Below are 26,999 nucleotides of genomic sequence, written 5' to 3'. Positions count from 1 at the left end.
TTAACTGTCCATAGGCCACAGCTACACCATGCTATATAAATTCCTAAGTGAGGACATCGCAAATTTTCAGATTTGGAAAGTAACTTAAAGTATTTCACTAGTATTTTATCTCATTTTCAATGGAGCTGAAACAACTAAGCAGTAATAAAAGACATATGGAACTGACTAACCTAATTTCCTTAAAACCTTACTCAAAAGCTCAATTCTACTTTGCACAATATTTAATGAAGCAGACCCTGAGATGAAGTTGCTGGTGATAATGACACTTCTAATATCTTCTTATTGAATTCCCATTTATTATTAAAAGAGCAGAAATGGCCCAAGCATCATTCTTGGTATTCTAAGGTTATGTTACCATTAATGCAATTACGTTGAGTTTTGCAAGAAGAGGGATGCAATGGAAGGTAGTAGAATGGTTAGTACTCCCCCCCCCCAAAAATGTATTACTCCTGCTTCAACACATGGTTTTCCCTGATTGCATATGCAGTGGGCACTACAGTGTGAAGAAGGTGCTAGATAATAATAATGATTTAAGAGGGTGCTAAAAATCATATGATTCTGATAAAAATTTCCTTGTTCAGCTGTTGGAAAGTTGTCAAGGAATTTAGTATTAGTCATCTGAAAAGCCCCGAAATAAACTGATTTCAAAACCTTCTTCTCAAGAGAACTCGAAAGTATCACTAATATTCTTAAGAGCCTTAAAAAGAATGCTAAGGGACAAAAAAGGGCTGCGAATATGACTTTCATTTGAAAGGCAGAGACAATGAGACACAGTGAAGGGAGAGTCTTATTTAAAAGAAAATATCTGTACATGTATACACATGTAAACAACATATATTCTCTCTCTCACACACACACACATAAAACCAAAAACATGGCAAGAAAAACAGAACAGCTGCCTCCTGGACCAGAACCAAGCTGGCTTGAATGAAATTTCAAAATTGGTAAACACAGGTTCCTGGAATCATGGTAGATATATCTTAGCCAGAAAACCCAAACGCACGACATCCCAAAAGACATATTGAGCCCAGATGCTGGTTCAGTCTGACCTTGACCAGGGCTGCCTGCTCCGTTTGTTGAAGATGACCCTGCAAGGCATTCATCTGAGCTGCAGTCTGTTCCACAAGGTCCTGGAAAGACCTCTGCAGTTCACTGAGAAGCCTCAGCATCTGTCGGTTCTGCTGAGGGGACAAGTCCTGAGCGTGCTCGGAGACAAAGAACTGAGTATCAAAAGCAAGAACATCCAGCTGAGATTTCCTTTCAGCCATGTGCTGTCGCAAATCCTAAATTAAGTAGGGAAAGGAAAAAAAGAGAGAGAAAAAGAAAGAAACGAAACTTTTAATTCTCTATTGAAGCAGAGGCTGTTGGTTTTAATCAACATAATCACTGAGAGGTTAATTTCCTATATTTTTACAATTGACACTGATAATTTCTAGAGTCAAATCGCCACTAGAAGTCTCTCTCACGTCTGGTCTCTCCACACTCATAAATTATAATTAAGTTTCCTTTACTGTATATTGATTTCCAAATGCAGCAAGCTTTTATTTATTTATGTTAACAGGACTATACTAGAGCTAATGTCAGATATCTATAAAAACAATTTTTTAAGGTTTGGAAAGTATATAACATGAATTTCTGGTCTGAGATATATCTGCCTAATTGTATTTTCTTAGGTTCAAAATGTATTTGTGTTTGTCCAACAGTGAGTTAGTAGTAGGTGAGAGGTGGGAAAATATTCAATTCACTTGTTTATTCAATTTAAATTTGATTTTTACAGTAAACAGTGTTGCTTATACATTTTATAACTGTAAAGGATTACAGCCAGACTTTCTTATATATAGTTACATTGCTCTCATAAACCAGTAAAAAGTGCCTGAACACTACAATGATCTATTTTCAGATAATTAAAAGCATGTAATTTTTCCATAAAAATTTAATGACCATCAGCTGTAATACTAGAGCTGTAAAAACAATTAATAAATCTACATCTCTATTATTATGAAATTGAGAGCAGTCAGTAATACCACAAAGCAGGCTGGGGGGCGGGGGTTGTGGGGATTTATCATTAGATCATGCTTCCTTCAACTGTGAACACAGCAATCTGGGGAACTATCACTAGGAAACAAGGCTTTGATTGTGGCTCTCTTCCCATAAAATAATTCATATAACTTATAAGGGGAGAAACCAATGCAGGAGATGTTATGTGTTTTTATATCTCATACTATATCACAGGGATTTTTCTCATCCCCCCTTCCATATTTAAATCATTTTTAAATTTTTCAATTATAGTTGACATACAATAATATATTAATTTCAATCATACACCCCAGTGCTGAGACATTATATAATTTACTAAGTGATCATCTTGATAAATCCAGTAGCCATCTGACACCACACATAGTTCTTAGAATATTACTGACTATGTTTCCTATGCCGTACTTCACATTCCTGTAACTATTCGGTAACAACCAATTTGTTCACCCTTGCTTCTTTATCATACCCTGTCAGTGAACATTCTGCTACTCAATCCCCCAGTCATATCTTGGATGAAAGGGTATGAAAGAAGAAGGCAGGTCAATTCTTGCAAGATAAAGAGGAATGAAGTTGTATACAAGGAGCCTGACCATGGACAGACCTTTACGTCTGCTTAAGACTGGGGAAAAGGGAGAGGATGGAACAAAAGGAGAAGAAATCTTTGGTTCTGTGCTTTTTTAAAGAGTTTAAGGAGAGGGGTATCTATAGCACACAGCATACAAACCTGTGTAATACCTAATAGTATCTTAAGTATAACACCCCTAAAAGGGACAATGTTGGGGGGAACCCTCTGGCTCATATGTATCTCAGAGTCTGTATTTTTCTCTCACTGATTTAAGAAGTATCAATTAACTTGGGGCTAACAAGAAGAAAAGCATCTCTCTAGATCAGAGGTTGATAATCTATAGTCCCTGGCAAAATCTGCCTGTCACATTTTGTAAATCAAGTTTTATTGTAACATATCCAAATCATTTATATACCACCTAATGGCTGCTTTCATGTTTCAAAAGCAGAGCTGAGTGGCTGCCACAGAAATGGGCCGTTTGTGTATGACCTATGAGACCTAAAATATTTACTATCTGGTCCTTTACAGAAAAAGTTTTCCAAGCCATGATCTAGACCACAGTCCAAAAATTCTCCTGAAATTGATGTGTGTACACAGGATTAGATCTTGAGCAAAATAGAAAGGCACAGGTATTAGACACTCAGTAATAAAGAGGCCATTTGATAATAACAATAGGCCATTCTGTAGACTCGCTCAAAAATAGCTGAAAGGAAAAATAATCATAATCTGTAAAGCTCTAGAGGTCTGATAACCTAAAAAACTAAACACAGCAGACTTTATTACCTCTGAAATGGAAAAATCAGACTTTCTAGGAAAGATGAGTACAGATACCGGTTTCTGTAGCAGGAAAATAAACTTGATACAACTCAAAAAACAAATGAAACATACTTGAGAAGGAATGAAGAGTTTACCTCATACTGTTGGAGACACCGACTCAGGCTGTTGGCGTCCATTTCACTGTTGTATTCCTTGCTATTCAGTATAAGATTGGTATTGTCAACCCAGGCTCTCAGATTTTGAAGTTTGCTTTCTAGCTGTTCATGTTGATCTAACACTCTAGTCTAAAAAAAAAAAAAATGGCAAATTAGATTAAAAAATCACCAAGCCAACCCAGAGTTTGCAAGCCTTGTGAATAAAAACAGGAAATTACCTTTTTTACTTCCACAGTATCCTGGAGGTGGAGCAGTCTGGAACTCCAGGTGTCCCTCATGGAGTTGAGGGTCTTTTGAAGGTTCTTGGCATCTTTCTCTAGAGCCTTCAACAGCTGAGCAGGGACTTCTTGAGGCTGGCTGATGATAATCTGATGCACACACTCCAATTCCTGGCTCACCAAGGTGGACAGATCCTTTAGCTCCTTGTCTAATACCTGAGAGGATAAAGTAGAGTTACTTCCAAAATCAAGTCACTAGAAATCTTGTTATACAAGAATCTGCTGCGAACACATTTTTCTCTCACCTCATGCCTATACAAGTTTCAGGGTTTCTAAAATGTTTTTATATGTATTCATTAGTTTATTTGATTCTCACAATCACTAATTCTTGAGGTAGGCTGAGTAGATATTATAATTCTGGATTTACAGAAGAGATGCCTCAGCACTTAAACGTAAAATGTTTTGGTCTGAGGTTACCCAGACAGTAAGCAACAGACTGGGACCTGGATTCAGGTTTTCTGACTCTCAGCAGTGTTCCTTCCACTACAATTTACTGCCTCTCTAAGAATGTCATTATGCAAAGTAAGTCAATCAAAAGGACAACCCCCACTCCAAATTCCATGGAGTCAGAACCAAAGAACATGAAAATATCCCAAGCCAGGCTTCCCACTCAACTAGTCTACAGTATTCTGATCTTCAGTAGAGAAGCCAGAAATAAGCCACGGAGAGCTAGGTAGTTCTTCTGAGCATCATCCTTACTTCCCCTTCAGCCACCCTACCCAAGGTCACACTCTGGATACGAGAGAACTGGTAAACCTCTGCAATCCCTGCCCTTACTGTGACTCCAATCTTGTGATCACTCTTAATCTCAGGTTTCAGTGAAAGCTCCTCTTCCTCTCTCTCAAGGCTGTCTAATTCTACATCTCCTCTAACTTCAAGTTCTCCTTTTCTACCTCTTCTTTTCTCCTCAGACCCCAAATCTACTCAATACATTGATTCTCTTTCAGTCCACATCCTTTATCTACTGCCCTACCTCCTTCCTCGCCTGCGCTACCAAGCTTCTAGAACAAGCTTCTAGAAAGAATGATCTACATTAACTGTCCCCACCTCCCAATCTCCCGTTTATTCTCATGGCAACCTAGTCCACCACACCATTACACTGAAAATGTTTTTATCAAAGTCACTAGTGACTTTCAGGTGCTAGCCCTCGTTTTAGTCCTCATTGTACTCGGTCTCCCCATTATAATTAACACTGCAGACTACTCCTCCTTTGAGTCTGTTATGCTGTGGTTTTTGTGAGACCAGTATTTCGTGGTGTTCTTCAGAGATCTGCAGCTACGTCTTTCCAATCTATCTTTTGTCCTTTTTATGGCGGTGTTTCATATGGTGTTTTGGACATGTTTTTCTTCCATTCTAGTCTCTATTTCCTCCAAGCTGGAGGGCCTGGAGGAAGGAAGACTCTGGGAACCCACCTTGGCCTGACATAGTAGATCCTGTAGCTCTTTCAGGTTACACTCCACAGGTTGAATCTGTTTGGTCCTCATTTCAATGTCTCGTAAGAGAGACAGATAGGATACCAGCTTCTCATCATGCTCTAGACAGAGTCGTCGGTTAAATATATTCTGTGGAGCCAAAAAGACAATTCACTCAGACCTAAGATACTCCTTTAAGTCTGTTTTTTAAAACAGGCTGTAGCTTACTGATAAATTGAAATTTTTACTACACTTAGGGTGAGATGAAATAACACGTTATTTTACTTATGTCCTCTCAAATCCATAGACAAAAAGTGATTTTATTAACTTCCTGAGGGAAGAGACTCATAATTATCAATCTGTCAGCACCCTTTTAGCAAAATTTCCCAAACCTAGCACCACCACAGTATCTCAAATTAGCTCCATTATTAGTTTTTATATTAAAATCTTTGCAAACTTCAGAAAGACGGTCAGAGCCTTTGCCTAATTTTTCAACAACTGTGTTAAAAACAGATAATGGTAAACTAAGTTTAGCCATACCCTTAAATGTATGTATGTATATAATTACATATATATGTAAACTCAGTATCCAGTGAAGAGTTAGCATTAAACCAGTTATATCTTTAAAAAATTATACAAACATAACACACCACTGGGTAACTTACTTTAGTGGCTCTGGAGGGCTCCGTATTTACAGCCTCATTTTCCTCTCCCCTGGGTATAGTCAAGAATGGAGTCTGTTCACTGCCAGGGCTTTCTCTGAGCTTTTCTTCTAGTGTCTTCTCGTCCATCTTCATCGCAGGACTTATGAGGGGCACTGTCTTTTCCCCACTTGTGTCTGGAATAGTGGGACTTACGGTGTCACACTGCCCTGTACTGTCTTTCTGAGAAACATCTTTAAACAATTTCTCTGGAAGAAGGGGCATTAAGACACTGGGAACTCCCTGAGTCATTTCACCTTCAAAGGACCCTGCATCTGCACCTGTAACTATAGGATTTGACATTTCTAGAAATTTCTGTCCAGTTACCTCCTGAGTTGTTACCACTTTAGATTCAAGAATTCCACAAAGTTCACTATCATTTCTGCTGTCCTGATGGTGAAGGTCCTTTTTGACTTCTTTTGGGTCTACTCTAGAAACTATAATTTCTTCAAATTTAAGAGCTTTTATTGAGTCAAAAGGTACTTCCTGGTACAATTTTTCTTTATATTCATTAGATGAGCAAATCAAATCTTTGGTTTCCTTAGTCTTAGAAGTAGCACAGGAATCTTTATAATAGTCGGTCTCCTGTCTGGTAATTCCTTGGAAAGACTGGTCTGTTTTGGAAATTCGGGATGTGTCTGCAACTTGGGGTTTTCCAACTGATTCTTGGTAGTGCAGTCCTTTAGATCTTGGGGTCATAGAAGAGAATGGTTCACTCTGGGCCCTACTTGTAATTTCTTGAGATAAATTTTCTTCTGGTTTTAAAGTCAAGCAGATGCTTAGATTTTTGACTTCTTCATTGACCTGGTTAGAGTTGAAAAATGTTAAAGCATCTTGATTTCTTATAGAAATTCCTTTGGGTACTGTTGGGGAAGAAGAGTCTTCAGCTTTACATAGAATAGAAGATTCCAGTCTCTATCATCTGTTTCCCTTTTTCATTTATGGTAATTTCACTGATTGACTCTTTATACTGGAGTCATGGTCAGCTCTAGTGGCAGTTTCTGGTTCAAATTTTCTTCTGAAAGAACTGTTGATTTGCATGTTTTGGACACTATCTTCTATAATTTATCTCCCTTCTCCTCTCTCTTTCCTTTTTTTCCCTGGTATTAATTGGTTTCTGCATAATCCTGCTCACTCAAGCAATTGCTTGAAGTTTCACAATTTGATTCTTGTGCTTCTGAATAATTTCCTCTTTGGTTTTCCCTATTTCTTCATGATCTAACCCAACACAGACCGTTTCATTTGAGAAATAATTCCTATTTGTGACATTATTTTTTCCTGCTCTTCATTCATATTATTTTCCATGTTGTTCCTAGCCACCTCTTTGAGTTTAAAATCACAAACTTCTGAGTGGGGGTGTGTCACTGAACCTTGGTCCAATGATTTGCCTTTACAAATGCTAGGAATTAAGATACTGACAGACTCATTAGCATCTAGAGAAGCTCTCCTCTTATCTTGGGCCTTGCACTCCAACTCTTTTAATGAAATTCCCCTGTTCTTTTTTGCCTGCTCCCCATCAGAAACTCTTTTAACCTTTTCTTGTGCAGACAGAGTTCCAATGTGAAATAATTTCTCACTTTCTTCATTACCACAACTCATTTCAGCAGTCTGATTAGAAGTAATTAACATCTCCTTTCTTAGAAATTCCTTCTTTAATTCACATACTTCAATTCCATCTTGCTTTTCAATCTGAGCCCTGTGAGCACTGGACTCTAAAGCATCTATTTCTATCAAAGTTGCCAGTTCAGGGCTGATAAGTCTTTTCTCAATAGCTTCCTTTAAAGTCACTCTTTGATCATTAAATATATCAACGATTCCTCCACTTAGTACCTGATGAGATGCAATAATTCTGACCATGTTTTCATCTACCAATTTCTGTTCCAAAGCTGATGCTAATGTCAGTCTTTGTCCTGTGGCAGTATCTATGATTCCCCCAGTATTTGCCTGAGCTTCCAGAACCTTCAGTGTAGATGCAAAGTCTACTTTTCCCAACTGGGTTGCTTGAGACAATGTAAGTACTTTGTCACTCACTCTGTCTTTAATGTCTGAGAAGGGAATTACTTCTAGATATCTCTGTCCAGATTCAATATCAATCTTACATTTCTTTATTAATTCTGAATAGGGAACAACTCTGTAATTCTCAGGATCTATGATCCCATGCATCATTCCTGAAGAAAACATTGCTTTATTAATTAATAGCCCTTCTTTTTTAGCTTCTGCTAAGGTCAATCTCTGGCCAGAAATGAGAGCCACAAAGTTTCCAGTCAAGGCCTGAATTTCTTGAATTTCTTTTTTCAAGTCTGGGGTAATGAGATCTAATTTTATAGCTTCAGAGAGGGAAATAGTTTCTTCGGTTTCAGGGTGAAAAAACTGATGGAGGCTTAAGTTTTCAACTTTTTTGAGTTGTTTGGCTAAGTCTTCATCAATGATGCCATTTTTAAAGGCATTATCAACAGAAAGTCTCATCCCAGATATATGGTGAATGATACCTCCATCTATCACCTGCCTAGTCAACAACTGAATGGCCTCCTCTCTCTCTAAAAGTCCTCTGTCGATGGACTGCATAGCTGTTAGAGGGGCCTTGCTATCAGGGTCCATAATTCCAGTTGTTTCCATTTGTAAGCTAATTAATCTTTCCCTAACTGTTTTTTCAGCATCTCTGCCTTTGGAAGCTTTCTCCAGATTTATAAGCTCTGTCTGGTCAGCACTGTCCACCAAGCCAAGATTTAAGGCCAAAGTCACTGAAACCTTTTTGCCTCGTTTCAGGTCAATGATTCCACCAGTCACCACCTGCCCCTCTAAAATTCTGGTGGCTGTCTGTGTGTCAAGAAGTCCAAGTGCAACTGCTTCCTTAACAGAGCAGAGTGTGTGGGTACGGGGGTCTAATACACCACTAATAGCTTTGTCTGCCATGAGGACATTATGTAATAATTTCTCATCCATCAGACCTTCATTGATGACTTCTTCAGTTGTCAAAGATTCACAAGTCTGAGAGTCAAAGAAACCCCGAAACATGTTCAGCTTTCCCATAAGTTTCACAGCAGTGTGACTGGGCACAATGCCTCGGGCTATTGCTTCATTCAGTAAGAGCTGTTGACCTGTTTGCTCATGAAAGATACCACCATCCAGTAATTGTGCAGATAATATATTTAAGGTAGCTTCTTCAAGCAAGTCTGAAGACTGACTGCATGACAAAGAAGTTTCACTACCATGATCCACCTCGTCTGTCTTTTCTAACATCATCGTACTACCACCCACAATGTTTTGTTCTTCTGGACTTTGTTTATGGACATCTTTACCCAAAAATGTTTCACTTAAGACTTTCTTTTTGTCCAGGGAATGAATATTCATGTCATTTTCAGACTTGAGTTCCAAATCTAAATCTAGAGTTTTCTTTACTTCAAATTGTGACTTTTTGCTTTGGGGTTTTATGAGAGGTCTTCTAGTTTCACCTGGAATATGTTCAATTTCAAGTGTGTTTGCTTGTTCTTTATGACATATAATGGAAGTCTTTCCGAGAGTCTGCCATTCTTCCTTTGGTGTTTCAACAGAAAAAGGATCTTTGTCCACCACTGAGGTCGCATCTTCTGCTTCCTCATGGGGTACTGTAAGGAGAAATCCTCTGTTGATGTTTTCTCTGGTAGACACTTCTGTTAGGTCTTCCTTTTTGGTATTTATTAACTGCCTTTTAAACTCTGATTTAACTTGACCTATGACCTTCAAAGTATCAACATTTGGATTTCTCATGTTTTGTTCCACTACAAACAGGTCTTTTTCAGGGTTTTCTACAGAGGAACCTTCTGTTGCTACAATGGTCTTTTTGCCTTCTGCTTCAGTGTGATTTGCCTGATCAGGGTATTCCTTGCATGGAGAAGAAGAGTGGGACTCACGTGGCCTCACAGCTGGCCTATCACAGAAAGTTTCTGTGATTTTCACATTTGACCATTCTTGTAATTCTTTGGGAGTTTCTAGTCTCTGATGTCCAATTCCAAACACTTCTAGAGTACTTGGATGGTATTCACCTTTTGCTGTTAGTTTTTCTATCAGCTCATTGTCCAGCAGGAGCAGCCTCTGTCCATTCCGCACATTAATATAGCTGTGAGTCATCAGTTGAAACAATAGCTTCTCGCTATGGCTTGCCACGCCCTCAGTTTGGCCCTTCTTGCACAACAGACCTGATGCTCCAGGATTAATGTTCACTTTGCTCTGTTCTGACGAATCTGCTAATAGCATGTGGGGCATCACATCGGGTATGCAAATTGACTGTAAGTTATTGGCAAGATCTTTGTCCAACATACCATTTTCTACCGCTTTTTTCCAGGACCAAATCTCTGTGGTTGCTGGTAGAAATAGAGCTTCAATGTGTTGTCGTCCATGAAGGATTTTATGAGCTAGCTCAGTAGACACAATACCTTGCTCCAAGGCATCTGTAATTGGGAGGATCTCTCCAGATTCAGGCCATAGGAACCCCATGAACGACCAAAGAGACTCCAGAATCACAAGGGCAATCTTAGCAGCTACTAGATCATTGCTCACTGCTTCATCTATTGTCAGCCTATGGCCAGTGACAGTATCTATGATGCCGCCTGTCTGAAGCTGCCTTATGAGAATAGCACAGGCCATATCTTGGTCAATCAAATTATGTCTTACAGCTTCTTCTACTGTAAGTCTGTGTCCTGTTCTTGGATCTACTATGCCACCAGCAAAGAGTTGAGCTTCCAGCAGCCTGACAGTGACCTCCCTATCTATTAGGCCTTCCTGAACTGCACGGAAAATGCTAACTTTCCGGCCTGATTTCAAGCTCACCATTCCCCCTGCCAATTGCTTGACAGGCAACAATTTCAATCCTGATTCTTGGTGGACAATACATCTCTGCATCAGATCCAGCAAACTGATTTTCTCAGCTGTGTTGGGGTCTATCAAATTCTTGGATAATCTCAGGTGAGACTCTAACTCTGAGTGAAGCCATTCAGAAATGAGGCCCTGGTGAAAAGCCTCCTCTAGGTTAATACAGTTCTCATTAAGGAAGACACTGAAACCTCCAGTTGCCAGGTGAGCTTCTAAGATTTTCAGTCCAACTCTCTCACTGATAATGTTCTTCTCAATTGCTTCCACTACAGAAAGAGGGCCTTTGCTCTCAGTAAGCCTGCTTACTAAGGACAGAGCATCCTGTAGCTGCTGGAGCTGCTGGTATAGCTGGTGACTAATAAGATTTCTGGCTAGGCCCTCCTCCAAAGAGAGCTTTTCACTGGTCTCAGGGGCAATGAGGCCCGACATGATAACCTGGGATTCCAGGAGCACAAGGCCTGTGTCATGGTCAATGAGGCCCTTTTGCATGGCTCTGAAGATGGGAAATATCTCCACTGTGCCTAGGTCAATCACCCCAGCAACTGCTCTGCAACCCTGAAAGAAAAAATGAGAAAGAAAACTAAATCAGAGAAGCACAAGTGTTGAAAGGAGTCATTCAAAGAACTACACTACAGGGCAGGCCAAAAGTAAGTTTATAGTTGTGAGTACATGAAACACAGAGTTTATTTTTGTATCACTAATTATTGTATTATTTTCCATATGCACAACTGTAAACCTACTTTTGTCCCAACCTGTATGTCAAATTCTGACCACAAGAAAAACCCAGCCTAGGAATAGCCCCACCAATAGTAAGAAATATTCTGAAGCCCGGTAGTGTTAATGCTAAAAAATGTTTTTCTAAACTGCAGAACATTTAATGTGGCCAGAAGTTCACAGATTACTTGAAGAATGACAGCATTAAGCATATCTGAATGACAAGCTCTACAAAGCTACAAGCAGTGAGAATGGGAAAACAGCTATTTCTAAGACAAATGCACTACAAAGGTTCTTAAAACCCATACCATTCCCCTAAAATGAGAATTCAACCCCATATAACCACTTCTCAGTGTTGAAACCCATGTAGAAGACTCTTACAGTAGCACCTCCCTGCTGATCAGTTCAGCAGGACCAGACCACAGGATTAGAAGAGAGATTTAGGTTTCCTGGTAGCCAAACAAGAGCTGTGTATCTCAGTGAAGGGCCCTGTGTATATCACTCAAGCAGCTGTTTAGTAATTGGGGCAGTCATACTCTTGGTGGCTAATGCTAGCACTTGCCAAGGCTCTGAGTTAAATTAGCTCTAGGAATTGGAAGTAGCAAGTCAAACAAAGACAAAACTGGAGACCTTGCCTCTGGAACTACTAGTAACTTTTTTTCTAGTCCAGGCTAGAATGAGTAGTAACCACCATGATTACAACTACTACTTGTTGGGCACTTAACATATTTATTGAGCACTAACATTTAAGCCTCATAACAATCCTAAAAAGAGAATTAGTTTAACCTTTAGTTTGCAGGTAAGAAAATGAGACATGGAGAGAGGTTAAGTAACTTGTTCAAGGTCACCAAACTGGTGAGTTCCAGGATTAAATAAAAATCTGACTAAATCTTGGGCTGTTATACTGCCTTCCCACTCAGATCTAGAAGAGCATAAAGGATAAGTACAGTAGAGTTAGCATTTTATATAGGAGTTGGGCTCTGAGGTGAGTGAATATGGCAAACCTTATATATTGTCTAATTTATCCTTGCAAAAAAAGCCTAAAAGCAGCTCCGTGCCTTTTATTACAAAATGATGGTATTCAGAAATTAAATCATTCAAGTGTTTTACCACTTACAACACTTCATCACTCTCCAAGTTTCTAGTTCTTCTTGTTCACATTCATTATCTTCATCTTCTCTAGGTGGTTTTATCTGTCCTTTTTCAGTCAGTATTATTGGGTTAGCCAAAATGTTTGGTTTCTTTTTCATATGATGGTTCTAGTAGCTCTTAGTTGTCTTTAACTTCATTAGAAACAATTTTGTTAGACTGTATTGTTACAACTGTCATAACAACATGCATTTAAAAAAATTATTAAAGTTGGTGAGTTTTTGTGTACCTGTTTTAGTACTGAAGATGGAAGAAAATAAGCAACATTTTGGCATATTATGCTTTATTATTTCAAGAAAGGTAAAATGCAACTGAAATGCAAAAAAAAAAAAAAAAGATTTGTGCAGTGGCAGTGTATGGGAGAAGGTGCTGTTACTGATCAAATGTGTCAGAAGTGGTTTGTGAAGTTTCGTGCTGGAAATTTCTCGCTGGAAGATGCTCTATACTCAGGTAGACCAGTGGAAATTGATAGCGATCAAATCGAGATATTAACTGAGAACGATCAGTGTTATACAACATGAGAGATAGCAGACATACTCAAAATATCCAAATTAATAGAGTTATTGGTGAAAATGAAAAATGTGTCTTTGTTTTACAGAAAAAAACACACGAACTTTTTGGCCAACCCAATAATTTCTTATCCTTATTTAACTCTTTAACTTATTCACAGAGGATCTTGTTGAAGCAACTGCCAAGCACTTCCCTGACTCCTAACTAATGCATTTCATTTTTGCCTAAGTGAGAAGTAAGCACCACAGGAGCAGGTACAATATTTTGTCCATTCAGGGTCTAGGAACAGTACCAGCAGTTCAACAAATATTTTATGAATAAATAATTGACAAATACTAAAAAAAAATCCTTTGAATCATTAACCTATAAAACACTCACTGAGGATTTCAAGCTTGATTAATGGCACACTGTAAGAGATGCAGGATGGATAGCAAACGAGGGGACAGATTTGGTTCACTTCATCTCACTGTATTTGTTCAAATAATGCCAACAACTGACAAATTCTCCACACTATTTGAAATATTATGTTATTTCCCCATCCCTCTTTGTTTTCTGACCCAGAATATAAAGTTTAACTTGTGTAAGGTAAATGAATGTTATGTGAATCTATTAGGTATCTGTTCTATAGAGATTGAAGGAAAAAATCACATGGCCAAATGACTCTATTAAGATAAATGAAAAGCTCCTTTGACAAAATCCATGTAAGGATTACTCAGAGGCAGACAGTATGACAAAGAAAAAGATTCTTTTGTGAACTTCTAATTTCTTCTGTGAGATTCATAGAGTCTCAGAATACTGATATTGAAGAAAGGCCTGGAATCTCGCCAAACAGAAAAAGACTACACACCATTCCTTCCAACAACCCTCATAACTAGAGGATAAGCAGGAAGCACTAAGCTGGGAAATAATGCAGAGAAATCCATTTCAGTACCACCAAACATAGGCATTCTGATCTAAACAAGCAGAAAAAGACACAGGAAGAGGAGAGAAGAAAACATAAAAGGCTTCTACTTACCAAAGTTGCAGGGCACGCCTTGGGCAGATAAGAGATAGAGCCTTATGGAGCAGCTCAGCCGTATCGCACACACAGTGTAAGCTTGGTGTTAGCGTCCAGCATGCGACTGTTTTTTTTTGTTTGTTTGTTTGCAAAAAAAGAACCCCAAACAGGTCGTCCTCTTTTCCCTTTGTGCATTTGTGCTTAAACTCCAAAGGGTTAGTGAAACTTGTAAGCAAGGATGTCAGTTAATCAGAACAATACTTCACATGAAACACACAAACAGTAACAGGGACACATCATGCTCATGTAGTGGTGCTCAGCAGCTTGTCTCTTTTTTTCCGCCCCTTTTAAAACATTTCCAATGAGAACTGGATGTTCCCAGCAAGCAATTGTTAAAACTTTTCACGTACACTCTTATATGGTGAAGCAACAAGCCATTAAAAAGTGGGCTACCCTTAGGGAATGCTAAAACAGCACATTCTTTTTGAAAATCTACTCTCAAATAAATCACAGCTGGTTCTGTCTTGTGATCTTATAACTAGCTCCTACTGCACAAATTTCATATCCAAGGACCAGAGTCAAAGCACATTTGTTTGAATATCATTGTTGAGCATCATCTAGACCAAATTTAGTTACCGCATGGAGCTTTCATTTGGCCTGCCCCACATAAGTTGGCCATTGCTTCACAACATAGGAAATAAGCAGGCAAACACACATATATATTCCAGAGACACATGTATATAATAAGGTAAGTTTACATATACACAAGTATCCAGGAAGAACTCAGGACAATCAGCAGGACCTTAACAACTTTCATATGGTCCAGAAAATGAACATGAGTGGGAACTGGTAAAGATGTCACATGATGAGATGACCATGGGTAAGGGGAACCAGCGTCTCAGTCAGTGCAGCTAATCTACCATTTTGCTTTGCAAATAAAAATTTCTCATTTCTTTAGTAGATTTGAAAAAAAGTATGAGGGGAAGAGGTTCATGGTCTTTTCTTCTCAATATTCTGAACCCTTGGCTATTAACTTCTGAGTGACAATGCCACAAAGGAGTAAACTTACTGCTCTATGGTTAGACATAAAATTTATGTTCTCCTTCACTGCGTTGTGCCACAAACGGCAGACAACAAAAATGGTGAAGCAGGTCTAAAGGGCTAGCCACAAATGCCTTCTAGTGTTCTGACTGACCAACACATCATGGAACCCCAGTAAAGAAACACAAGACAAATGGCTGCTATGGTGAGGTTAAAAAATTAAGTCACAATGGTCATGGAAAGCTAATGATCATGACTTTCAATCAGCAAAGCTGCTTTCATACCATTCAAAAGTTACCCTCTGGGAGAGTAAAACTAAAAGTACCTTTTGTTCTGTCTGCTGGGCCAACTGGCTCTGAAGTTGGTGAAGCTGGTTTGCTGAACCGTCACGTAAGTCATGGTAAGTCTTATTCAGGGCATTCAGTTGTTCAGATATTTGTTCCTTCTCTCTTTCTGAGAGCCTGGAAGATGAAGCATTGAAGACCTTTTAGAGAAAAACCTTTCTCCAAATTCTTCTCTGTTGTATCACAATCATGACTTCCCCATCTTGGATGGTATTCTTGTCATTGGTAAATGTGGATCATCTGGTCAGAGCACCTTACTCATTGAACACTTTGGCTTCTAACTCACAGTTTCCTGCTTATCTCAACTCAAGTCTCGATCCCTGATGATGCCTATGCCCCTGTGACCAACTGTCTATAACACCCTAAGCTTGTAATCCTGCCATCTCCTCAAGCCAAATGGCCTCCGCCCCACTTCAGACCCACCCACACATGGCAAACTTTGATCCTGACATCATCTAAAATTATTCCATTTCTGAAATTTTAAACTTTAAGAGTCTACTACCTGATTATAACTCCTAATTATAACCCTACCTTTCCAGTTTTCTTTCTTTACTCTTATACCTCTTTTAAAAATAAAATATTTTGCTCTGGCTGGTGTAGCTCAGTGGATTGAGTGTGGGCGTGCGAACCAAAGGGCCGTGGTTCAGTTCCCAGTCATTGAACATGCCTGGGTTGCAGACCAGGTCCCCAGTAGGGGGCATGCAAGAGGCAACCACACATTAATGTTTCTCTTCCTCTCTCTCCTTCCCTTCCCCTCTCTCTAAAAATAAACTCTTTAAAAAATATTAAAAAATAAAATATTTTAAGCAAAAAATAGAGTATAACGAATTTTCATTTACCAATTGCCTAACTATACAGCTTTACCAAATTTACCAGATTTGCTTTAGCTCCTTTTCTTAGAAATAAGACATTACAGATATAAAGTCTAATGTGTATGTCATCCCATTACTTTCCCATTGTCTCCCGAGGCAATCACTATCTTGAATTAGGATTATTTTTCAAGTCCCTTTTCTCATGCTACATTAAGTTTTTGACAATGAATCCTGTGATTTATATTACAATTATTCACCTACTTACTAAATCTTCCTTGACTCCTCCATTTTCTCTTAATCTATCAGTGCTCTCCATTATATTCATTTTCTTCTCTTTCGAGTCCAGAACCTACAATCCATCATCTCACCAGTTTCTTACTATTATCCTTATATTCTCACTAATCTGATAAAACTTTAGCCCCAAATCAATCAAACCACTGGACTCATCTGCTCCTACATGCAGGCTGCTAAGTGTAACTAGTGTGGGTGAAATTTTACAACCATGGAGAAGAGATTCTGCTGGGTTCTAACCTCGTCTAGACTTCAATGCATTCTGACACTCCTCTTGAAGACTCTAAGTCAACTCTTCCTTCTTTACTCTCAACACCACTATAACTTTCAGCAAACAACCTCTTTACCTATTTCAAACAGAAAATACCACTGGGCACTAATTCTCTCACTTTCTGGCTTTATTCCTGGCATATTAACTTCTATCTACACCTTTCTTAATCTCCTTTTTCTCAGACCTCAGACAAAAACCAGTCTTGACATTTATTTAAGGTGTACTTTCTATCCACTGATGAATTTTATCCTCTCTGAGATCCTCTGGACCCCCTCTCCTATTACTTCAATCTTTTTCCCTTTAGGTCCTTGAGACACAGTCCATAAACACAGATAAATTCCTCTGATCTTTTAAGACAACAAATCTTTCTTGATTATATATTCTACTCTAATTATTTCTACTTTATTATTTCTTTCCTTTCCCATGGCCAAGTTTCTTGAAAGAGTGTCTAATTTCAGTATCACTACCTTCCTCACTTCATGGTCTCCCCATCACACCAAATCTGACATTATCCTCTAACTTTTCACCAGAGTCACAAAACACTTTCAACTTGACAAATTTAATAGACATTTCTCAGTCTTAACCTTTCTTGACTTCTGACCGCTCCTTTCTTCTTGGAATTCTGTTCTCTTTTGGATTCTGAGATAGTACTCATAATTTTCCTTTTACAAGAAGCACTGAGAAGCCCCTACACCATTGTAAGCTAATCCACTCTTATGGTTTCTATTATGCTAATGGCTTAAATCTCCATCACATTAAACTTCTCTCATTAATTCTAAATTTACATATGCAGCTGTCCACTGGATAACTTTAGTGGAATTATGTAAGGCATAAATTAATGTGTTAGGTATTTCTATTCTGATGTTCTGTGGGGTCTTCATATTCATCATGTCTAAAACTAAAGCTGCCCTCTTTCCCCTCACTCCATACCTTCTCTTGTAATACCTCTCTTGGTCAGTGGCATCACCATACACCCATGCCCTAAGTCAGAAACCAGGGAGTTATACCTGATAACTTTTGTTTGCCACCAAATCCTATAAGTTTATCATCCTTAATATCTTTAAAATCTTTGACCCCTCTCCATCCCTCATTATTTCTTGCCTATAAGAACAACCTCTTTGGTCACTCAGGCCCGTAGTCTTGCCCCATGTCAATCCATTCTCTATCAAACAGAAACCTTTATCATCAAAATCCAATCATGTTTATGATTCCTCCTCATAGGTGACAAAGTAAAATGCAAACTCCTCAGCATGAACTACAAGGCTCTTCACCATCTGGTTCTTGCTGCCCTGAATTCTTGACATGACTCTAAGTTTTACCCAGGTAGATATAGCCTCCCAGATGTGGCACAAGCTCTCATTTAATACTTACTTATGACCATGCTTGGCCAAGAAAATCTGTGATGTTTTAATGGCCTCGGAGACTTGTTCCTTCTTGCTTGTCAGCTCCTCTGCCAGAACCTATTTAGTAGATATAAAGAGAAAAACTTTAGAACCTAAAAAAATTGAAGAATCAAAATAACTTAAAAAAAAAAAAAAGATTTTATTTATTTATTTTTAGAGAGAGGGGAAGAGAGGAAGAAAAACATCAATGTGTGGTTGCCTCTCACATGGCCCCCACTGGGGACCTGGCCCCACAACCCAGGCAAGCACCCTGACCGGGAATCGAACCAGTGACCCTTCAGTTTGCAGCCCATGCTCAATCCACTGAGCTATAGCAGTCAGGGCTGAAATAACTTTTTTAAAAACCAAAGCAAAATCTTAGCTTAGATAAGATTATTATTCCCAAATGAGCTACATACAATTCATTAAAAAGGTAGAAATATGAATAAGATGACTTCTTAAGTTTCTTTAAGTCCTGAAAGTTAACATTTACTAAGATAACAATCATCCCTTGGTGGCCTATATGTGATTTGCATTATATCCAAGAAGAGTCAGATGGACCTTCTCCTTACCTGCTGTTCTAAAATAGCTTTTTCAATGTCTGTCAATTCTTTGGTCTGGGATGAGGTAGCTTTGCTTTGTGTATTCCTTGCTAGGGTAGACACCCAGCCCAAAAGTTCTTTAACCTTCTCCACGTGTTCTTGTTTTTCCTCTTCTACTACTTTCTAGAACAGGAAATAGAAAAATCAATATGATGGTCAGTTTTATTAGAATGGTCTGACTTCAGATTTCCTAAAAGAGAGAAATAAAAGTTACCTAAGTCAATAAGCAGCTAACCCAAATTAAACATAATTTACCCAGCCTACAGCACTGCTCACAGATGCCTACCTATGGGATACTAATAGCTAAGTTCATCATACCTACCTTTCTAAAAAAAGCACAGTTTTACATATGATAGGTAGTCAACAATTATTTACTGATTTTAAAAAAGCTCTTCACATATAGCAGTTTAATTCACAATTTTCATAATTCTTATATTTACAGGTAAAGAGATTAAAGCCTACAAAGATTAAGTGATGTAGGTATCGACATAAAGGAAGTCTTTTACTAAGTTACACAGGCAAAAGCTGGTATGAATAAATGTTTCCAAAAGCATTTTGTAAGAGTAGTTGAATATGTGGGAACTTATTTTGCAAAGACACAGATGATTTTTATAATTATAAAAGATTACATACTTATAAAAAATTCAAATAATCTGAAATATATAATATATACACCTTAATATAATTTCCCCAGAAATCTGGCATATGTACTTCTAAAGTTGTTTGTATGCACATATTGTGTCTTTGTGAGGTACACACAATATTGTTCTTACTGAAACCATAATTATATATAGTATTCTAACTTGCTCTTCCCCCCAAATAATATATTATATATATCTTCCTGTGTCAGTTCACTTAAATCTATTTCATTATTTTTAACAGTTTCATAGAATTTCATTGTATACAATTTGGATGTTTCTATTTTTTCCCTTTAACAAATCGTGCTTTATTAAGGATCTTTGCTCACATTCTTCCTTCATACTTGTAATTATTTCCATAATAAAGATAATTGGAAGTGGAAGTGTTGGACATAATATAATCAATCCTAATAATTATTTACATATTCCATATTTGTGAATTTATTTACTCACTTAAGTTTATTTGTAACCCCCAAATGAATATTTGTGCATTTTCAGTCATTCTCACACATACAGAGTGATGGCAAAATAGTGGTGGTCACCCAATGTTCCCAACTGGGGTAGAGTAAGTGACAAGCTGCCTTCTTGTTCCATTTCTTATATTGTAAACAAGTACCCTTTCTGCAGTCTGTTGAGTGCCATGGTTTTTATATTTTTGTGTTTTTGTTGGTGATTTCACTGTTAAAAATGGACCCAAGTACAAAGCTGAGGTACTCTCTTATGTTCCTAAGCACAGGGAGGCTGTGATGTGATGTGCCTTATGGAGATAATGTGTGTTTAATAACCTTTGTTGGGGACTGAGTTAGCTCTTGGCCAAGAGTTCAATGTCAGTGAATCCACAAAATATATTAAATAAGGAGTTTTTAAACAAAAACACACATAAAACAAGTTTACGCATTATCTACTGACAAAAATGTTGTGACCAGTGGCTTCTAGGAACCTAACCCTGTATTTCTTCTGGGTGCAAAAGTTCAACATTCACTAACTTAGTGTTTCCAGCAACCTCATAGAACTACTATGAATAAAGAAAATCGGCTGCATGTGAACTTTAAATTGTGACAGATATGGCACAAGGTTTTTTAATTCCATTTTTAAAATGATTTAGGACCCAACTGTCCTCACCTCCTCCTCTTCCAGCCGCTTGAGCGCATCACTGATGTATTTTACATGCTGAGTTGTCAGGGTCACCAATGCAGTGTAGCGAGTCCTTAAGTCCATGAACTATGGTTCAAAAAAAAATTTTTTTTTTGGATAAATTACCTACCAGAAAAATAAATTTAAATAGCTGAAAATAAAAGGAAATTTTTGTGAAATCACACGCTCAACAGAAAGGTGAGCTGTGAATCAAATGACAAGGCCCAAAGGACTCTCCTTAGGGGATGACAGTGGCCTATGTCATTTCCCCACACTTTCACCTCTTGCGTGATGGCATCTGAAGAGGAAAGCATGCGACGGCGCTTGCCAGGGGACTTCTGCTGTGATTCCACAAAGGCCTTGTATGTCATCAGCTGCAATTCATAGTCCTGAGAAGGAAGAAATTTTACCATGTTTACATAGGGTTTCATAGCTCACACACATCATGTATCAGAAATAGCATTTCATTGCTGGAAGGCATTTGGTGATCTTTTAAACAGAAGGTTAGAAACTTTTTCTGTGAAGGGCCTGAATGAAGCTATTGGGTCATGCTATCTCTGTCACAACCACTCAACTCTGCCACTGTAAGTGAAAGCAGCCACAGACAATAAGTAAGTGAAACAGCATGGTTGTATTATAATAAACTTTTACTTATGGACACTGAAAGTTGAATGAAGTTCCTATTATTTTTGTGTGTTACAAGTATTATTCGTATTTGAAGTTTTTAGTCACTTCTTATGGGCCACAGTTTGCAGTCTGTTTGCTGACCATCCCTTTCATCTCATGCATGGGCAACTGAAGCCCAGAGACAGGAAGGAAGTGAACTTTCCTAATTAACTCAGTGGATGAGCGACAAAGTCAGGATTAGAATCCCAGTTTTCTAATCACTAAACCAATGATGTCGCCATGTTGCCATGCTATTCTGTCATGTCCTCTGCAATCCTGAGAGTGCTGCCCTAGTCTAGGCACTCTTCTTCTCCCACAAGATAGGTACAAGAGCTTCTTAGCTACTCTCTTGCTTATGATCTCACCTCCAATTCATGTGCTTTGCTGCCACCAGCATAACTTTCCTAAAAGATGACTGCTTCATACATCTGCTTAAAAGCTTTCAATGACCCAGAGTAAAAATTTCTCAAATATCAACATGCATACTGTTAAAAATGTATACTGTTTGCATATTGTTAAAAATGCAAATTCTGATTTGGTAGGTTGAAGATTCCGCATTTCTAACATGCCCCCAGGTGATGTTCCTGGTTCAAAGATCACATTTGAGCAGCAAGAATATAAAGCAAAGCCAAAAGAACTGAACAAGATCTTTCATAGGTTGACCCCAGCCCCCTTCTCATTTTCTGGTCACTGCTTCTGTTAAACCATACTCCTAGATATATAAAAATATTTCCTATTCCCTCATTATATATTCATTCTTCTGTGCCTTTGATTATGCAGTTCCTTTCATATAGAATGTCCTGCTTTCTGTTGTCTACTTAGAAAACTGTTGCAGGAGGAAAACATGTAATGAGTTCCCCCTTAAGCAACCTATACAAAAACAGTAGTAGTAGTGGTGGTGGTAATAATAAAAGCACAAGTTACCATTTACTGAATGTATTTTAGGTTTGTGGCATTGTCTTATACATACATTATCTCAGGTTGCTGCTGTTTCCATTTTGTAGATATATATCACAACAGATAATCAGAGAGCCTAAGTACTTGCTCAAAGTCTAAAGCCTGACTCAAGTGTCTGTGACACCAAGTCTTATTAACTAAAGCAATGTCTGTACCCAGGAACTACATGTGAAGCATCTACTGTGTACCTGTCGTTGTTCTGTGTGCTACATATGCAGTAGAGAACAAGTCAGAAAACATCTTGCCCCTCCCCTGGATCTTACATTCTAGTAAGGTGGCACATAATAAGCAAATAAATATATAATAATCTCAGGTCATTTTTATTTAAAGATGTTATCAGAGAAATGGGGGTGGGGTGGTACAGATCAAGGCATGGCTTCATAAACCACATAAGAATTTAATTTTATTATGAGTGTGATATGAAGCCGCTGGACAGTTTTGAGAATGACATGATCCAATTTACTGTTTTTCATCTATTTTAAGGTACAAATTTTTCCCACATTTTAGTAGCTCTAAAATTAGAATATGTCTTACAATCAATGGCATTTGCATAATTGGCAGAGTTTCTTCTTTTTTGGTAGTGCATATTAAGAACTGGTGTCTGAAAATCTATGACATGTATTATGCTCTATAAAGGTGAGTATGCTACTGTGTGGGAAATTCTCCTGTAGAACAGGAGCAGAAACAAGAGATCAGGTCGGAGGTAGTAGAGTAGTCAAAGGAAGATTCCTCACTTGGATGTAAAGCAGAGAAATGGTGAGGGTGTAGGTAACGAGAGGCAGTCATATCCAGACATATTGAAAGATGGAGTCAACTTGTTCAAGACTGACATGAAGGTTAAGGCAAAGAGGAATCCTAAGGATGACTCCTGGGTTTTCTGCCTCAGCAAATAGGGAAGTAGTGATACTATATCCTGAGATAAGCAAGACAGTGAGAAAAACCCAAATATTCTGGTTTTGATATGTTAAGTTTAAAAGGGCCCGAGGGTCATCCAAATGGAGACCTCCTGATGTCTGGTACCTCTCTGAGCATACTTAAATGTGGGGCCATGAGAAGTACACCTCTGTACTAACTGAAAAATGGAGCTAGCCTGTAACAGAAGAGCTCTGCTTATTTTACCAGGGGGAAAAAAGAAAACCTAGTGTGATAATGCAGGTCTTCCTAAGCTGAAGATCACCTATGTTCCTCTTGAGACATGGGAGAGTTACCTTTACAATAGTGGAGTACTGCTGGGAAAACTTTTGACACTGGTCCAGTTTTGTCTGATTTCTCTCAATTTCTGCAAACAGATCCTAGGAACCAAAATAACACATTATCATTGTCATTACCATCACTGAAACAGTTGAGCATTTATTAGGTTCTAAGGCAGTGGTTTTTAAGCCTTAACTGCATCAGAATCACCCAGGAAATAGCATAAAACACAGATTACAGGGCCCTTCCTCCAGAGGTTCTGATTCAGTGGGGTTGGGTTTGAGAACTTGCATTTCTAACATGTTCCCAGATGATGCTACTAGTCTGGGATCCACACGTCAAAAAGCACTGTTCTAACTATTTTACATATATTATATAACTTCATTTATTTCTAACAATGATAACTTTATGAGGTCAGCTGAACAAATAATAGACTATATCCAATTTATTGATAAGGAAATAGAATAATGAGAGTTAAGTAATTTGCTCTAGGTCTCATAGTTAGTGAGCAAACCAGGACTGGAATCCAGACAACCTAACTATAATACTAACAAAGCAAAAGACCCCAAGACACCAACAAATAAAACTGCTTTGAATGAAATAATTTTTCTTCCATTCATAGCTTTCCCTGGGTTTTCATTCTCCCATATTCTAATCCTAGTGTAAACAATTTAATATCAGAAACAAAACAAACCAAATAATTTTAATCTGTCCATCAAGTGATTTCCATATATACTTACTGAAACTCAGGATTAAAAGGGACTTTATAGGTTGTCTGGCCTAAATGCAACACCAGTACCTGGAGACCATCCTGCTAGGGGAAGCTTAATTGATAGTACATCATCTTCTTTCATGATGAGCTAACCCACCCCACCCCAACAACTTCCACCACGATACTGTCCCCCTCCCACCACCACCACTCACCGTCTGCTGGCTGAGCTGCTCGGATAGCACTCTGCTATCCTCTGCCTGGCCTGGCTTCATCATTTCCTGCTGGGCAGTGGTTTCCTCAATCCATTTGATGAGAGTTCCATGGCAGGCTCGGTAATCTCCCAAAACTTCCTGGATACTTTCTAGTTCAGATTGGCTGGAGGAACAGAGAAAAATTGCTATCAAATATCTTGGTGTCAATAACATAAAGTAAATGAGACAATTCCCTCCTTAGCCTATGTCTTCAATTGAGCTTGATCGCAGAGGATACATCTTTGTTTGGAAGGAACAGCAACATGTTGATAGCTATGTATGTACCCCATGCTCTATAGCGTAAAAGGTCATTTGAAACTAGTTTGTGCCCTGCTGCCCTGGAAACTGCCTAGGGCCTGGCATCCTATGATAATCCTTGTCAAATTTTTTACTTAGATTGCCAAGGATTACTGGGGTTGCCAATAAGGTAGTACTGGCTGTACACTCCTGTCCCCTGATGACAGAGTATCTGTCAGATTACCCTAGCTATGATTTATGAATCACTGTAATTTCAGTGGGGGTACAGTGGGTGATATTTACTGTTAATTTCAGTAATAGTTTCTTATATCACTTTTGTTAGCCTAGCCAGTCTTGGGATGGTAAATCAATTATAGAGAATCAATCCAAATTTACATGAATTGTTATGTAACTCCCCTCCCTGCATATTTGCCTAGCCAGCCTGGCTTCAGATAGGGAGCTTTCTATCTTTCCTATTCAAAGCAGTCATCAGAAGTAGGATCTCAAGTTACACAGATAAAAATCACTGAGTTAAACCAAATGATAGGAAGCAAGAAATTCTGGCAAAGGCCCACTATGAAAATGGTTCACATTCAGATTCAAAGCTAGTAAAACCAGACCTAAAAACCAGGTCTGTCCTTGACAGATCACCAGGTCACCCTTCCAGTCTATATTCCAAGACCCATTGTCACCATGACTTATCAGGTAAGGCCTGGGACACAGGGAGAGGTACTACTTAACAGAATCATCACTGTTGTCTCAAAAGCAAGACTCGAGTCTGCTTTGGGGTTGGTGTTCCCAACTTCCTGTCACTCATCTTGTCCAGAATTCATAATGTCATTCAATTTCTAACTCTCCCTATCAATTCCTGCCTTTAAATAAGAATACACAGATATAACTCTATTTTTGTTTAAAATCTAGTCCCTGAACCCTCATGGGCAAAAAAAAGGTAGGGCTACCACTTACCGTGTCTCAAGCTGGGCAATGACCCGGTTCCAACGCTCCTGTAGCTGGGAGCCTTTTTCCTGACAGCGCTCCAAATCCAGGTTTCGCTCTGGGGTCAGACGACTCAGCTGCTCTGCTACTACCTTGGCCTTGGCAATTTCCTCATTCAGGACTGAAAATACTGAATTCTTTTCCTTCACATCACTAAGCCAGTGCTATAAAACACAAGCACAGAAACGCAAGATTAAAAATATTCCATGCTAAGAATTAAAAAAGACTCAGACTAAGATAGACAACAAGGCGTGGTTTACAGCTGGCTCCACATTATATCTGTGATTCAGAGGCTAGACCCTATAACGTTGTGCCAGAAATGCCTCCACAGTCATGCACCATGGGCTGGCAGTACAATAATAAGAAATGTGTAAAGAACTTGTGTTTGAAACCAGGCTCTATCACTTATAAACTATGAAATCAAGTTAAGTCATTTAGCCAATCTGACTCAGTTTTCTCATCTGTAAATGGAGATTAAAATCCCTTCCCTATCCACATCACAGAGTTCCTTGGGAAAACCAAATGAAATAACAGCTAAGTGATTTACAAACATACAGCAAAACTGCTGATGGTATCCAATTAAACTATGATTTTACTGGGGAGAAAAGGGAGAAGATAAATAGAAAAGCATAGTCCTTTATCCCCCTTCTAGCTAGACATTTTTCTTAGTCCCTTCTTCTCTGAGTTCATATTAAAATATATTAAATATGATCATCTGCCTAGTTCAAATACAAACTTAAAACCAATGTCACACCATCCAAAACAGTATTTCTCTACTAACTCAAAACATTTCATACACTGGGGATGGGAGATGTGGCGGGGAAGGGGAAAAAAGTAGACTTACAATTGTAATACAAGTAAAATGATATAATAATTAATAAATAATATAAGAACAAACTCTGTGTTTCATGTACTCATACCATAAACCTACTTTGGCTCACCCCTGTAGTAAGTCAACTTCCTAAGAAGCCTAGAGCAACCAACCCGTAATGTAGAGCGATGGGACTCCAGAGCTGAGAGATCTGCTGGTACTGCTTCTTCTTGGCTCAGCTTGATCTCATAACCTTTGACCAAGAGTTCAGCATCCTGAATACTACGTACTATAACATCGATTGTCTTGAGCCTGTGAGGATAAAATCACTTTAATTAGTGTTTGCATTTTAAGAGTTGGGGTACAGACCTGGAGCCAAGAAGAGGTTCATAAAACACAACTGCCAAAATCAATTTCATCATTCCTAAGATGACAGAGTTTCATAAAAATAAGGAAGCATGGTACATGTGGTGCCAACTTAAGCCCATGCAAAGTAAAGTTATAGGTGGCACTAGACATGCAC

General features: G+C 38.5%; 1 protein-coding gene across 1 annotated transcript in view; it reads right to left on the bottom strand.

Annotated features, from left to right (window-relative positions):
* Positions 1–26,999, bottom strand: part of MACF1 (microtubule actin crosslinking factor 1) — a 325,706-nt gene that overhangs the window by 111,785 nt on the left and 186,922 nt on the right. Inside the window, 18 exon segments of the mRNA XM_036027482.1 lie at positions 1,004–1,283; positions 3,511–3,660; positions 3,750–3,965; positions 5,222–5,371; positions 5,887–6,926; positions 6,929–6,997; positions 7,000–7,048; positions 7,050–7,128; positions 7,130–11,325; positions 15,507–15,642; positions 18,271–18,359; positions 18,854–19,006; positions 20,644–20,742; positions 20,937–21,044; positions 23,487–23,570; positions 24,394–24,556; positions 25,636–25,829; positions 26,650–26,788. Coding sequence (XP_035883375.1) covers positions 1,004–1,283; positions 3,511–3,660; positions 3,750–3,965; positions 5,222–5,371; positions 5,887–6,926; positions 6,929–6,997; positions 7,000–7,048; positions 7,050–7,128; positions 7,130–11,325; positions 15,507–15,642; positions 18,271–18,359; positions 18,854–19,006; positions 20,644–20,742; positions 20,937–21,044; positions 23,487–23,570; positions 24,394–24,556; positions 25,636–25,829; positions 26,650–26,788 — 7,394 coding nt within the window.

The sequence above is a fragment of the Phyllostomus discolor genome, chromosome 5 (assembly GCF_004126475.2).
Source record: "Phyllostomus discolor isolate MPI-MPIP mPhyDis1 chromosome 5, mPhyDis1.pri.v3, whole genome shotgun sequence".
Classification (NCBI taxonomy): Eukaryota; Metazoa; Chordata; class Mammalia; order Chiroptera; family Phyllostomidae; genus Phyllostomus; species Phyllostomus discolor.
The sequence above is the reverse complement of the archived record's forward strand: the minus strand, read 5'-3'. Positions and strand labels throughout refer to the sequence as shown.